The sequence below is a fragment of the Hippocampus zosterae genome, chromosome 12, assembly GCF_025434085.1.
Source record: "Hippocampus zosterae strain Florida chromosome 12, ASM2543408v3, whole genome shotgun sequence".
NCBI classification, from domain to species: domain Eukaryota; kingdom Metazoa; phylum Chordata; class Actinopteri; order Syngnathiformes; family Syngnathidae; genus Hippocampus; species Hippocampus zosterae.
In genome coordinates this window covers 9,143,844-9,159,571 of record NC_067462.1, presented here as the reverse complement: position 1 = coordinate 9,159,571, position 15,728 = coordinate 9,143,844, and the positions used below count along the sequence as shown (strand labels likewise).

The 15,728-nt window shown below is 40.8% G+C and overlaps 1 protein-coding gene across 2 annotated transcripts; it reads right to left on the bottom strand.

Annotated features, from left to right (window-relative positions):
• Window positions 1–1,988: 1,988 nt before the first annotated feature.
• On the bottom strand, window positions 1,989–15,061 carry morc3a (MORC family CW-type zinc finger 3a). 2 transcript variants are annotated; one of them, XM_052082751.1, is made up of 19 exons: window positions 14,940–15,061; window positions 13,394–13,466; window positions 12,517–12,649; window positions 11,073–11,296; window positions 10,533–10,689; window positions 10,131–10,269; window positions 9,848–9,976; window positions 9,613–9,732; window positions 8,542–8,639; window positions 8,335–8,442; window positions 7,591–7,719; window positions 6,492–6,566; window positions 6,366–6,405; window positions 6,146–6,256; window positions 4,975–5,071; window positions 4,448–4,517; window positions 3,541–4,294; window positions 2,595–2,770; window positions 1,989–2,502 (listed from the first exon to the last, which is right to left on the bottom strand). In XM_052082751.1, exons 1-19 carry the CDS (start codon window positions 14,976–14,978, stop codon window positions 2,370–2,372), a joined length of 2,805 nt encoding a protein of 934 aa, XP_051938711.1. In that variant the 5' UTR covers window positions 14,979–15,061; the 3' UTR covers window positions 1,989–2,369. The 2 variants fall into 2 exon arrangements, with proteins under 2 accessions (XP_051938711.1, XP_051938710.1); XM_052082750.1 differs by lacking the exons at window positions 11,073–11,296; window positions 12,517–12,649; window positions 13,394–13,466; window positions 14,940–15,061 and having other exon boundaries at window positions 2,363–2,502; window positions 2,623–2,770; window positions 10,533–10,789.
• Between the last annotated feature and the right edge of the window lie 667 nt (window positions 15,062–15,728).

Genomic DNA, 15,728 nt, shown 5'->3' with positions numbered 1-15,728 from the left:
GCCTTGACTGAATTAAGGCTGCCGGCGCAGTGAGTAGAGTGATGAAAACTGTAAAACCACCACCACAATCCAACCAAAGATGGTTTTGGTGAATAACATTGGTCAACGAGTTCTTAATTTTTTTGGGTCTGAGATGTAGAAACCCTATTCCAATGACGTTGGGATGTTGTGTTGAACTTAAAAAAAAGAGTACCAAGATGTACAAATCGTGTTCAACCTATGTTTCTCATGAGGTGCGATGGTAGAGGACCAAAAATGCAGGAAAGCGCAGTGTACTGAACAAAAACACTGAGAGGGCACACTCAAAAAAATAAACAACACAAACAAAGTCCTGAAAATCCCAATAAGTTACAGTCACAAATAAACAAAAACGCACGACAGTAGCTTAAAGACTCAACAGCGAGTGGTTGGCGTGGCAATCCTTATAAATAAAAGTTTGACGACAAAATGAAAGATGCAATGCTGGAGGAGAAGCCCTCCACCGCCACCTGATGGAGACAAACGGAACAAAATCATGACAATCTCCACCCACCCAGTGGTGGCCGCTAGACATTCATTAATTCATCTTCTGAACCTCTTCATGCTCACTAGGGTCACGGGGGTGCTGGAGCCTATCCCAGCTGTCGTCGGGCAGTAGGCGAGGGACACTCCGAATTGGTAGCCAGCCAATCGCTGGGCACACAGAGACGAACAACCATGCACGCCCTCACTCACACCTAGGGACAATTAAGAGTGATCAATCAGCCTGCCACGCATGTTTTTTTGGAATGTGGGAGGAAACCCACGCAGGCCCAGGGAGAACACTGCAAACTCCACACAGGAAGGCCGGAGCTGGAATCGAACCCGATACCTCTGCACTGTGAAGTCGACGTGCTAAACACTGGACTACCGGGCCGCCCGCCGCTGGACATGCGGTGGTAAATTGACACGGGTGGTGTCCGCAGGAAGTGCACCGCTGGAACAGGAACAAGTGACAAACACCGGTCGTGCGCTGCCGGAACAGTAATGTGTGGCGACTGCAGGACGTGCACCACTTAAATAGGGACAGGTAGCGCCAGCTGGAGACAAACGGAACAAAATCATGACAAAGTATGTGCACTGCCTGAATGGGTAACGGTGGCGGCCACAGGACGTGTGCCGCCGGAATAGGTTGGCAATGGGATCAGGCCTCTGGTTCTGCGGGGGTCCATTCTTGGTCGGATTGTTCTGTCATGAGGTGCGATGGTAGTTCACTTTTTTTTCTGGACATTTTGCAAGTAAACCCTATATTCCCCCAGTGTGGGACAAATAAAGGATATCTTATTCTTAACATATTATGACTATTCTCCCAATGTATTGAAAAGACTTGTCTCTAAAGATCGATTTACAATGGCGACATCATTTGTAATGCTATTTCCTTTGTTAATGCTGGCTAAGATTACTGGATACACACTGTAGATTAATACAAAAATAACAGGCTTGTAGCAGCCCTGCTTTTAGAGCGCAGAGGCAAGGTACTTTCCAACAAGGTTTTACTTTATTCTATTGTTAGGCATACTTTCCATTAGTTACCCTGAATCAGTTGCCAGCCAATCGCAGGGCACACAGAGACGAACAACTATCCGCGCTCACACTCACACCTAAGGACAATTTAGTGTTCTATAAACCTGCCGTGCATGTTTTTGGAACATCGGAGGAAATCGGAGTGCCTGGAGAGAACATGCAAACTCCACAAAGGGAGGCCGGAGACGGAATCAAACCCTGCAGCTCTGCCCTGTGAGGTCGACGCGCAAACCACATTATCTCATCAAGTGTATATAAAGTGTGTGCGTATGTTCTTTGGTGCAGCAAATGGAATGAGAAATGCGCACAGGCTCGGTAACGTATCATCTACAAACTTTTATCAGTGAAAAAAAATATATAATATAGGAACAGAATATGTAATATATAAATATACATTTCAACACTTTCCACAGATTTGGATTAAAAAAAAAAACAACACTCTGTAAAAAGTTGAGTTGGTTTGTATCAGCACTTCATTATTTGCATGAAGAAACTGTACTCTCTACTTTCATTGTAAAAAGTTTAAGTTTGGTTCATTTTGATTTTTACATGCTGAGGTGTGAGTGAACAGTGATCTTATCATTATCCCTGATTATGTTTTCATGTGATCATCATAACTGTTAGCCATTCAGTCCAATGAAGACTTAAAATTCCCATAGGTGTAAATAATTGTTTGTCGGAATGTGCTTTGCGATCACAGTCATCATGTAATGAGGATGATAGAACATGATGGAATATGGACGGATGAAGGAATATGAATTCCTCAGAAGATGAGGGGGGAAAAATCTGTGTTGGCTCCAGTTTGGACATGGTGAGTTACTTCACTGTTAAGAGTTCTGAGCGAGATATTGTTCCAAAATCTCATCAATTACATCACACTCATAATTGACTTGGTCCAGGTCCAGGTAAGGCACACTGCTGACAAGAAGGCGTCCTATGTTGTGACGCAGCTCAATCAGCCTGAGGGAAAGAAGCCAAGATACGGTGCATTATTGGAAAAGTGGTCAGTCACACACCACTGAATGAATAAATGCCCACCCAAACACACACACCTTTGGAAGTGATCTGAGCTTGAAGTACCGTTTGATGGTTCTGTGGACGAATCTTCAACTTGTATCACCACTCCACTTCCACTCTGGATCGTTATTTCTTCTGCTTGCTGCAACTTCTTCCTGAGCTCTTCACACTGGCACTTCAGCTTTGCCTTTTCTTCCTCTAGATTCTTCAACTGTGAGATCCCAAGAGGATGGGACAAAGCAAGCGTCAGACACAGCAAACAAACAAAAGAAAAAAAAGACGAGCAAGAAAAAAAAAACTGAGTCGAGACAGAGTTGCTCTGGTAACATGAAGCATGCGGTGCAGTTTTAATAACGTTGTGCCTGAACGAGTTCAATGATCAAATATTTGTGGCGAATGTGAACTAAATGTCATATTTCTGCATTATGAACCATTTTGCACTCATTCTGGCCCCCCGAGAACAACTTTGAATGAAAGTTTTTTTATTTCAAAGTTTTCGGACAAGGGCCAGGTTTCATTAGTCTTCCTGGAGAAAAAGCCTGCAAAACACAAGAGTAAAGGAACCTTCATATGAACAGGGGATAAAGACTTCATTTGGCAACATAAGGCCCTGAGTCTCGTGCATCTGTTACTTGTATGTTAGTCCCTGGTAGACATATCATTTCCCTTTGGATTTCCGTGAGTGGTTCGCAGGAGGTCACAGGTGTGTGTATGTTCTATGATAGGCTGAAGACAAAATGGGGGGTTAGTTTGGTGTGTGCGACAGCTCGTTTCCTACCTCAGCCTGATTCTACTTTGGATTGTATTTGCGCTTGCACATAAACACTACGGTCCTTAATTCCTGATTTTAAAAAAGCGCATTCAAGCACTAAGAAGTTTCTTCATAAGATTGTAAGGCAAAAATTGCAGCTTGTCACCTAGTGTGGACTGACCGAGTGGCCTGGGTGGTCACCAGGTCCAGCATGGAGTTGGAACACTGACCTGAGAAAGCAGTTGATTCCTCTCCCTGGTTCTTTGATCCAGTTCCTGGACAAGAGAGTCAACTTGCCAAGTGATTTCGCCCAAATCTTCCTCGGCCCGGGCAGGACTAGGGTTCGTCCAAGCACCTTCCAATAAATCAGCTCTGTTGCTCACAAGTTGATTTATTTTTTCTTCAGCTTTCTCAAACAAGCGTTTGTAGTCTTTAAGCGGCCACATTTCCTCTGTCTGGGTCGATTGATGGAAACAATTTAATGAAAAGGGCATTTTATTCTGTCCTGGCTCCTTAACATCTTTTTGTTCCAGTGTCTCTGTAGGCCGTGGTACAAATTCTGATACGTCATCGTCATCATCGCTATCTATATACACAATCTGGTTGGAGTTATCAGTGGCCTGAACTTCGCTATGGTTTTCTTCCTTAATTCTTCTTGAAAACTGAGTACCACGTTCGGCGGTTGCAACAACCCCAGCGTCTGTTTGGTCTGCATTTCTGTTCTTCATCTCCTCATCCTCCTTTTCGTCCTTTATATTTGGCGCTTGCGTCTGGTTGATGACAAGAGGCGGTGCAAGGGAGGAAATGCTTCCCTCATTGACCGAATCCATAAAGCCTGCTTCGGCATTTTTCAGTTCAATGGCCTCATTTCTGAGTGGGCTCACATCTCCTGATGACGAAGCATCTGAAGCACGTTGATGTAAGACATTTTGATTACAATTTGTAGGCGTGCTTCGTGACTCTGCAGACGTCCTTCTTTTTTTGCTGTCAAACATGGAAAAAAAATCACAAAAAGTGCGCTTATTTGATGAGGTACATAAAAAACAGAGCTACCAACCTGCCTGCAATGTTTTGTGTGTGTGTGTGTGCGCGCACACACACATATATACATGAATATACTCAACTTAGGATACCTACCTTGAAGTTTGGAACAAGGAGTACACGCTTGAAATAATTGGTAAACCATTACTACTGGGAGGGCTGCTAGCTAGAAAGAGAAAAGAAGTAGGATATGTTCATACTTTTTAAACTAAACACTTACGTTATTGCTCTGTGTGTTTAGTTTGGTTATGTGTGAACGCTATTAGAAGAATCAAACAAGTAGACTGAGGCCAGTGTGGTAGAGCATGCTTTGGTTGAGATATGAATTAATCAACTTTGTCAAGTAGCCAGCTAGCTATACACAATACGTCACAAATTAACAACGTGACAAGACAAATTTGATCCAAACGCAATTTCACTTTTAGCTGAAAAAGGAAAAATCCTCTTTGCTTGAGATTATGCCATTACTGGGTTGTTATGGGTTTAAAATGCAATCTTATGGGCTTCATATCTCAGGTTCCTGCTCTGGGGTGTCATGCCCGTACAATCAGGTTGACTTTTAGACCAATCATAAACATACGTGCATGATTTCAAATCTATATTTCTTTAAAACTACAACTCACAAACAGCGGCAATCCCTGGAGAAGAAGAAGCTTCTAGTTCTAACACCCTGCTCAACCTACTCCATGAGGTCGTGGGAGTAGAGGGCGAATGGATGATCTGGAGATAAAATGAATTAAAAAAGACATGAATGGGGACATAATGTAAATGTCACTTTTGGTTGCTTGTATAGATATAGTTGGTCTCTTTAGCATCTGTCAATTGATCACGTGTAAAATTAAAAAAACAAGTTAATATTTTGCAATGGGCATACCTACATATCCATATTCTGGAACATTACCAAATAAGAATATAATTGTAAATAAGCATACAGTGAACCCCGTCAAGTAGCATGTGATGTCAGCGAGTCTGCATGGGAGCGTCTCGGTGAGCTATGGATGACAGCAACGGCTGGGTATGTTATTCATTGCATTTATGCGTTTTACTGTTCTCTCAACGTTTGGTCAAGTGCATTGCTGAATGTGGCTCTCCTATCCCACATGGAACAGTATTTCAGAAGTAAAGTGGAACTTATTCTTTCCATTATTTCGTTCGCAAACCAAAAATTTAGATTTTCTTTTTTTAATCATTGATGTGATTTCCATACGGAACGTAAAGAAGTAAGCGAAAACAGCCTTTATTATGAACAAATAACAGTGTGTTCCCTATCAAGTTACTATTCAACATCATAAGGCTTCTTTATACATCACTGGGGAAATGCTGAGCACAGTTTGTCTTTATACTCACGCGTTGTTTTGAAAACGGGTTTCATTTTCACTTTAAGTCGGAGGTTGTTGCTATGGCTGGGATTGGGTCGGACAGGACAAGGTGGAGTTTTCTCTACATTTTCTGGCCAATTCCTGACAATGTTTTTACTTTGCGGGACAAGGTACAGAGCGACAACGATTGAGACCATGCCTGCTATAACAAAAGGACCCATATGACTCGATGATGCATCGAATTGCATTGTGAAATGATAAACCTTGCTTGAACCTGCTAAGTAGCTGTTGCGTGTTTCAGAGGAATCGTGCTCTGCTGGACAGCCTGGATTGTCTTTGCTCCAAGACTTAACATACTCGTCTCTTTGTTTGTGTGCATATACAATTCAACACGCGAAGCGAGCCGTTTCATAGACTATTTGTAAGGTCGATAATATGGAGGGTTCACTGTAGGATATAGGTGAATGGAAGACACCTTTGGTTGGAGCTTGCGTTTCAGGTCATTCTGCTGCTGTTGAAGCGCCTGACTTTGCACCCGCATCTTATTTAGGCGTTGCTCTTCAATATGGTATTGATTCTCCTCAACCTAATGAAAAAACACATTTAAACGCAATGCAAAAACAGCTGCGCCTACACAAACAGTTTGGGAACATTAGGAAAAATAAACATTGATTGCTGGACTTGTTCTTTCTTACCTTCTGCTTACTTTTTAGCTTCTTTTTGTCTTCCCTCTCTCTGTAATGAATACATACACTGTATCACAAATGGTCAGAGTGTAACAACTTGATCAATGATTAGAAGGAAAAACAAAACAGGCATACTTTTGCTTGTAAGTTTTTGTGTATGAAGGTTGGTCGTCATCTGAGTCCTCAGCCTCTTCTTCAACCTCACAACTCCTGGCAAAACACGTAAATAGTACTGAAATCATGGGATTAAAGACTTGAGTCAAATGAAAATCCTTAGAAGCTGTTTTTCCCCTGAGAGACCAACACACCCGTAATTCCCCGTAAAGTGAACGGAAGGAATTTAGAGTAGGGTAACTGAAGGTCAGTCAGGAAGTTAAACGGCTTAATGATTCAGAAGCCTTTGTCAACTTAAGATAGCATTTGATTTGAAAAAGCCAGTGAGGAAGTTACCAAAAGTAATATTATTTAGTATACCATAAGTAATATTTACAAAAATTGGACCAGTGACGACAATATCAATGAAAGCTCTATTTTCAGCCATTAAACCCACAAACGTGTTACGCGTTTATTCTCTTACAATTAAGAATTCATTCTTATGAAAAAAAAAACATTTGTTCTAGTAACATAACTTTACTGTCAAAAAAATAATGCTTTATTCTCCTTATATTTATTCTTAGAACTTGTTCTTTTCTACTGCAAATGTATTCTTATTATAATCATAATTTTATTCTCATATTGCAATGTTTTTTTGGAGTGGAGTATGTGACCTTTGCCTTGTAGTATTACTTTGGTTCCAGTTGTAGACCTAATATGCCTTCAGTAATACTGTAGTGGCTTGGGGAAGTATTTAGTTTATGATGTACTAGCTGGTTCGCCGCCCTCTGGGCGGCTCATCAGCTAGTTCCTGCGGAAGGCTGGTAAGGTGGGCCTTCGGCCCACAAAAGTGTTGTTGCTTGGTTCAACTTTTTGTTCATCTTCATTGCTTATCGCGAAAATAAAGAGATGTTTAGCTCTACTAAATAACTAACAATTTTATTGCAATGCTTGTGGGTAGACAACATTTTTTCGCTAAGATGCCCGCGCGATCGTAGTGAGCCACTGCCTGAGCGGCGCAGTGGCGGCGCGGTGAAGTAGGTACGTTTTGAAAAGGGACAGACGGAAGGACAGACCGCGTGCGGGACGACGCGCAATATATATATAGATTGTCTGGACACATCCTGATAAAACTGGATACCTGAACTGAGGATCAGGATTCATATGACAGAACCAGCTGTCCGGCAGCCTGCTGCAGTCGATGGCGTCAGGCAGTTTGCGCCATTTCCTGCACTGTTCACACATTACCCAGTTTTGATCCGGACGCTTGCTGTAAACCAAAAAAAAAAAAAAAGAGAAGTACAATAAATCAGGCAGGCTATGGATCTTCAGCCTGTCATCGCTTGCAAAAGATGTTTCCTAAATGCTGCGTTTGCACCAGATTGTGATTCAAATCATCAGTGGACATCAAACATTCAAATCCCATCAATATTTAAATGAACATTTAAATCATCATGGAAAATAACAACCACCCCACACCAAAATTCTCCACTTCTGATATGATCAACTAGGCTGGGCGAGATCCAGAGCGCCTTTCAAGCAAAACGCAGAAACCCCATTAATGCATAATTTTTAAATGGAAAAAAATGGACATATGTGTCTTTTACTGGACAGCAACAACATGCTGTATGCTATATTGTCAAGCAAAAAGGTAAGCAGAGCTGCACTGAGTTTTTGATCCTCAACTTGATCCTGAACATGAAATGTTGGAAAAGCCAAAATACATCACCTTTAAATAATTTTCTTCTCTCAATGTGTAAACAGGACAGATAAAAACGGACAATGCGATAATTGCATATAAAATTGGGGGAAAAAAAGAAAAGTTTTTCCCTAATCAAATTTCATGAATCTGGCTATACACATTTGGTTTTGTATCAATACAAACCTCATCTCACCTACTTCCACCACTTTGCGTGGGTCGCCACTGGTCAGCCTGAAGCGGATTTCATTGCAATATTCATCCAGTTTGGTTGTCAAACTGCTCATTGTTTTTCTGTTAAAAAATAATAATAATAAAAAACATCGACTGATGTTGATGTCCTGTGATTAGCTCAGAATGGCTACATTTTAAGATATCGTAGGCACTCTTTACCTGTACTTGTCGTTCTCAATAAAACTTTGCTTGTTGTGCATGGGCTCCAGGAAGTTGCACTCTATGATCCCGATAACACCAACACCTTTATTGTTTGGCTGTGGCATATCAACAGAGGTATAAAGAGATTAAGGGCTGAAGTATTCCCCTATCCTACTGAGTGGCAAACAAGTTTGAGTGTTTTTTTTAAGGCTGCTCGGTACACCCAAGATCCTTGGAGGAAGCGGAGAATGGTGTGCCTGTCAACACTGTCCGTTGAGGATTTGGACGACATCTACATTTTCGGCCTTCCGATAACAGGTATGCTGCTGTTTGGTGTGAGCAGTTTCCTAATCTATCGAAAATTTAACCAACGGGAGCGGCTCTATTGGACGAGGCTGCCGGTCTAAGGATGGCATAACGCGGATGTCCAACACTCAGACTCAGACTGTGCTCAACCACAAACTGTTGGGGTTTCACAGCAGGATGGTCAACAACTTGGAGAAAACTGGAATCCGTGTTCAATTACTGACTGAAATCATTGATTTGGCTGATCGACGCCACTAAAGAGACATAAGCCACGGACTCAAGGTTGTCTTAAATTCTTGGGCAGCCTGCTACCAAAACAACATCTGCTATCTCAACCTTCCCCTGATGAAAATATGCACGAAAGCTAGTCCCCCACCATTAGCCCCTCCCTCATACATTGCCTTGATTCGCCGTCTTCATTGTTTATGTCTTGTGACCTGTTGTAACTGTCATATGCTTATGCTGGAGTTTTTTTTTTGCCTCACTCAAATTATCCTCAAAATGAGGGTAGTTCGAGTGTGGGTTTTTTCTCCCTCTCTCCCTCCCCCTGTGGTTTCTTTCTGACCTTCGGGTTGAGTGAACGCTGGCACGTTTTGGCTGCCGCTGCCCAACCCGTATTGTTTTGTGTTTTTTGTTATTGTAAAGTGTCCTTGGGTGTCTTGAAAGGCGCTTTTAAATAAAATGTATTATTATTATTATTATTGTGTTGCTAACATTCCCAAGTCGAGACATGGAGAAAAAAAAACATTAATTTCAGTCGATTACTGATGTTGCAAAACTCACCTTGAGTTGGCAGCCAATGCGCTCATAGGCCTTTATGAGACGGTTCTTGTGATACATCATGATGCCATAGTGGTCTCTACTTTTGGTGTTGTAACCAAAAGTGATGGGGACTCTTTTGGTCTGTCATACAATTTAAGGAAATGACATTGGCACAGCTGACATTCTCACATAATTACATGATCAAAAATAAAAATAAAAATAAAAAACAATAACAATTCTAGTAACGAGAGGATACAAGAGACATGGGCTTATAGTGGTCTGTTTTGGTGTTGGCCAGACTTTTGACAATCAGCTGAGTTTTCACCTTCTGACCTCGTACAACAACATGCATGCGAGGTTTCAGGTACAAGATACTGCAGTACGCCTGTACGCATGGGAAAAAAATAAAGTAAGATATACTGCACATAACATAGATAACATGATGTAATGTGTGTTATGTTTTTTCAATGTGCCATATTATGTCAGTGGTTGATGTCATACTGTGCAATTACCGTACTGTGTGAGGCAATGCTTCTTACCCGTAGTGAGTATACACTCTCAGGTACATGTGAGGGGATTCTCTCACCAGGCCGGGTGAACTCCTCATAGACATCAGACGGAATTTGAATATCATACCGGTCCGTCTGAAAATCAAACTCCAATGCACCAGTGGATGTCCTGACAGAATTTATTAGAAAATAGATAAGTTGGGATCAGAATTCTAATCAACACAATGGTTTTACAGTTTTAAAAAATATGAAGGTGCCATTTAAAAAGTTCTTTTTGCTCATGTTAAACATTGGCCAAAATGAATAATTCTAAATATTTTGAAAATATTTTGCAAAAATTCATGGCCAATGTGGCAAATGTGCTGAAATGGCAAATTACTCAACCTGATGCCCACACTCTACCTATTAGAAGAAATCATATGAACTGTTAACCTGCGTAGGTTCCAGATGATGATGCGTGTTCCGGTCGTGGTGGTGGAGCAAGTAGATGTGATTGCGCTGATCTCAGTGAACAGGTCTGTCTCAGTCTTGAAGGGAGAATAGTGCAGAATGTCTTGCAGACTGGCTTTGTGCTCTTCTTTTACATGCAGTACAGTGTGCGTCAAGGACAAAAGATCATAAACAAAGCTGAATAGAAATATGCATATATATATGTACCTAATGTATAGGTGCATCTCAAATTACAGTAGTGAGAAAACTTTTGTCGTTAGTTCACAAAAAATAATAATAATAATTTTCAAAAAAATATTTAACTATATTTATGACAAACAGTAAATTATTTCATAATTTTACTTGATAATTTTTATTACTAGAATTTAAAGCCTACACACTTCAAAATTCGCCATTCAAAAAATTTGAATTCCGCATGAGAAATTATTTTTAATAAGCGTTCTGAAAATAAGCGTTGATTGACCTGTAAGAGTTACATGGTTTTTTTCTTTTGAGATGCGCCTCGTGTATAGAAAAGGATATAGTTGTGGTTCGTGTGCTCAAAACAAACAATGGGCACGATTATCTGTTGGGCGTTGATCTCTTCCAGGTACGTTTGAGAGAGCATCCCGACGCACGACACATTGTTGGACCTGGAAAAGACTAATGCGTCTTTCCCGAGACGCATGGATCCAGATTTGAAACCGTTGCCATACATCCCGATGGGCTCCACACCATTTACGGCAACTTTGTCGCTGTAGCCGAAGCTTAAGAAATACAGAAAGACGCACATGTAAAACAAAGTGCAGTTTTACAAAAATAAACAACCAGATAGAAGTATAATTCGAATTACCGATTAGCAGAAGAGCTTGAGCAAGGCTTTGCCAATAATAATGTTCTGTTTTGATTGGCTGACAGTGACAGGGAGGTACCGGTATTCATTTAACAATATGTTCACTATTGTCCTTGTAGTTTGCATTATTGTGTTGAATTATACAGAGTGACAATTCTTGTGCTTTAGCATTAAAACGGGTAAAATATCAGACACTCTAAATATTTAAATAGAGAAATTTCAATGCAGCCCTTTTATTGGGCTTCAATATGATTGTACTGGTGCACTACATATTGAAGCACTATTCCTCTGCAATAGATCAGAGGCACCTTTTTAACTACATTGTATTTTAAAGAAGAAGAAGATGAACTACAACCATTACTTAATGCAACACGGGCATAGAAACAGGAGTTCAGAACATTCAATAAGCTTCTCAAATTCTCATATCCATTTAGAAATGGATTGACATCTACATTATTGGCCTTTTGAAAACAGGTATGCTGCTGTTTGGTGTTGGCAGCTTTCTGTTCTATCGCAAAATTCAACCGACGGGAGCGGCTCTATTGGAAGTGAAGAAGATGCCGGTCATTCTGGATGGCTTGGCGCGAATGTCCAATACTCAGACTCAAGCGGTGACTGAGCTCAACTGCAATATTGTTGCGGTTTTGGAGCGACTGGACAACCACAGGCGCATACACATCCTTGTTATCACCGTCTTCATCGCTCCGATTCTTTTTCCCCCCCGTGACGTGGTTCGACCTTCAGAGCGCACGTGGGAATCCGTGCAGCTGGTCAGGCAGCCACGTCGCGGTCACCCCCACACCCCCTTCCCATTCATCCTCCCCCTTATTACATGTTATGTCTTGTTGTAACTGTCATATGCTTATTTATGTGCTAGGGTCTTTCTTTATCCTGGACTTAAATTATCCTCAGAAGAGGATAGTTTGAGCATGGTTTTTTTCCCCTCTCCCTACCCAGCGTTTTCCTTTCTTAATTCTGATTGTAATTTCCCCATTACGGGACAAATAAAGGAAAAAGGAGAAATGATAGTGGAGACAATAATTAATTGATTGTTTTTTGTTTTTTTTTGCCTTACTCATTTCCGGAAACTAGTCAAAAGTCTGTTCCGAGTCTCCGTGTTCAAAGTGTGGGTACCTGAGCATTTTATGCATGGCGTCGTGGTCCAAACCATTCCCATTATCCATGAAACTGAGGCATTCGTGTCCTTTGACAACAGTCTTATCGATCCAAAATGCATCGGCCTGGGCATCTGGATCGCAGGCATTGTCTGGCAAAATGAAAAGGAGCAGCCGTTTGTTTTCTTGTTAACAGTAAATAGTGTTGGCGGAATAAAAGAATGTCTGGACGAGTTTCAAACGGACACACTCATTATAATGACAACTGCCACTGATATACTGTATCTTGAAAGGCATTGTGGTCTGCAATTCAAGTGAACTTGGGATGTCAAAATCATACGGCAATGCAGCATTTAGCAAAATCCGTTAAGCATTCAGTTTGTATGTACCTAGTTCACTCCTTGGCTTTTTTTTACAGTTTATGACCATAATTTGAAGGGGGCAAAGTCCAAAAGCATATCTAAGCGCGTGATAAGAAATCATGGAAAAATAGCATTTCCTAAGGAAAATCGAAAGTGAGGCTAAATTAAGCAGGCTACATGTAGATATCACGGTGAGCCAATATCACCATAGAATATCCGAGATGAATCAATTTCACTCCCCAAAAACTGAGGTATCCAATTAACTTCATATTAACTGAATTAAAGAGACGCTCTATTATGAGAAGTGCATGTTGGTCAAAATTCCACCGTTTTAAACTACAAGTCGACAATTTACATATATTCAAACAGCAAAGCACGAGTTTGCTGACAGGTGGAAATTTTTGTCAAATGTTAGATTTTAGATTTTAGATTATTATTTTGGGGAGAAAAAAAAGTTTTATACTCATGAAATTACAGTATGTAACCGAGATTTTTTTTTCTTTCTTGTATTCCACTTAGGTCATGATGACTCACCTATGAGCTCAGCAATGGCACTGAAAGGCCAGGTGTGGCTGGTAGAATTGGTATGAAGGTACTTGGGAGAAAGCTGCAAATGAAGCAAAAACAATGACAACAGATCTTCAGTAAACATGCCTTTGAAACGTGTCATTTACCCCACCGAAACACATTTTATTTCAGATTTGGATTCTTGTCAGTTCAGCACAATATGGCTAAAGATGGGGATGACAATGACAATGAATTATGATGTCATACCGATAAACCCTTTAAAGTAGCTTTCATTTAAAAAAAAAAAAAAAAAAAAAAAAAAAAAACAAAGCTAGAATGACGATGACAATCCAGGAAAGCAAGATCCGTACCTGGCTGTCAGTACATTTGAGTGGACAAATGCAACATTCCTTTCTTCTGAACCCACACGGTCACACATTTGCATTTAGGTCAGATTAACAAAACATGGCATTGACTGTGTGGGATTTCTTCACTGTTTTGGGGAAGACATTTTGTGAGTTCCTTGCACCAAACGTTTTGCATACAATCAACAAGCGGAGGGAGTGGGCTAAAAAACCTCAACACAACAGCGTCTCCAGGTGCAACAACTTCAACAAATCCTATCAGCCACTCAAACACGGTCATCACTCAAGCAGTATTTCAAAAGATTATAAAGAAGCTGCCGGAAAGCCAGTCAGCCAGAAAGCCGGGACTTGTTCACGTTGCCACAGCTTTTGGAAAAGTATTCAACTTTGTACCGGAGAGGATCTGAGGGCTCACACAACCTCTGATTTCATCATGGAAATGATGGCGGTTGACACCTAACCCTTGACCATCGTTGAGGACACTGGCTTTTTTTGGCCAATAAACCATTTGGTGCCACGTTATGCACTTCCGAGCCGCGATTATTTTTCAAAAGAATGTTTGCCTGCAAAATATGATGTAATCGCCAGACTCTTGCATGCGCTGATAGATAGGATGTGTAATTTTAACCTTGGTGGCTTGCTACGCATGATTCATAATGGGTGGATGAACACTTCCTGAATTATGAATAATAACACCGAATAATATTTAAATAATAATATGATTTTTTTAGGCTGATGACGATTTTTGGCAGACAAAAATAACTATAATTAGCCAATTTAAAATATATATTATCCTTTTTATGGATTTTGTTATTATCCTTTAATGTGAATCAATTTCAATTTAGTGAGTGAGTAGCTGTTGAAAAGTTTAAGTTTGCGTTTGGTACAAGTGTGTTCCGACTACAGATCTTTTCCAGATCATGTTTACGTTATGAGACCTATTTTATTGGGTAACAATTAATGATATGAACACTGTACACCTATAGAACACTTTCAGAGATATTGCTGTCGGTAACGTTTATTAATAATAATTAGTTGTAGTGCTTGCTCCATATCTCATCGCTTATGCTAATTTAGACGTCGTGTTTGAGCAGGCAGCGTTTTAAATTCAGCTAAAGGAGTTTGACTGTTTACGAACGGCTATATGTTGTGAAAACGCTGTAAATAGATTGTTGCAGCTGAGAAACGCCTTATTTTCGACTACTTACAGTGCTCAGAGGAATGCCGCGGTCCTGCCGTACAGCCATTGCAGTTCTTGGCGGCGGAAGTGACGTCTTACAGGACCTCCAAGCATTAAATTATCACTAGCAGAGCCATGGCAGCGCAAACATTTATGTACTGTGTCAATGCAAATAAGTGTGACTTTTACATGTATTTACCATGTGATATAAATATATAACTTTTTTTTTTAACTTACACATGGCTAGCATGTTTTAACCCGTTCGTTACTCAACATACGGTCAGTTTCGTTTTCCACGGATTTCGGAGTAAAAAAAAAACTGAGTGAAAAAAGATGTACCGTGTTGATGAAAAGTCGGACTTTTACATGTTTTTAGAATGGGATGTAAATATAACCGATCTTGCATTTACATTTGTACTTACACGTTTCTAGCACGTGCATACGTGTGCGTGTGTAGACAAAAATTAATTTATTAGAAGCAAAAGACCACATCTAAACAAGGGGTGACAATAGCTCTCGCTGTGGTACATTTTAGAACTACAGTTGTCAATTGTAGTAGGGGGGCACAGATAATTTTGTTTTGATTATCATTCATTCATTCATTCATCTTCCGAACCGCTCAATCCTCACTCGGGTCACGGGGGGTGCTGGAGCCTATCGCAGGTGTCTCCGGGCAGTAGGCGGGGGACACCCTGAATCGGTTGCCAGCCAATCGCAGGGCACACAGAGACGAACAACCATTCAATCAGCCTCCCACGTCTGTTTTTGGAATGTGGAAGGAAACCAGTGCACCCGGAGAAAACCCACGCAGGCCCGG

What these genes read in the sequence shown, in the direction of transcription:
- morc3a (XM_052082751.1), bottom strand. Translation starts at nt 14,978, where the DNA reads ATGGCTGTACGGCAGGACCGCGGCATTCCTCTGAGCACT. An exon ending in ATCATCTGGAACCTACGCAG is followed by an intron (nt 10,270 to 10,532) that starts GTTAACAGTTCA and finishes AAATTCTGTCAG; the next exon opens with GACATCCACTGGTGCATTGG. An exon ending in AACGCAAGCTCCAACCAAAG is followed by an intron (nt 5,072 to 6,145) that starts GTGTCTTCCATT and finishes TTTTATCTCCAG; the next exon opens with ATCATCCATTCGCCCTCTAC.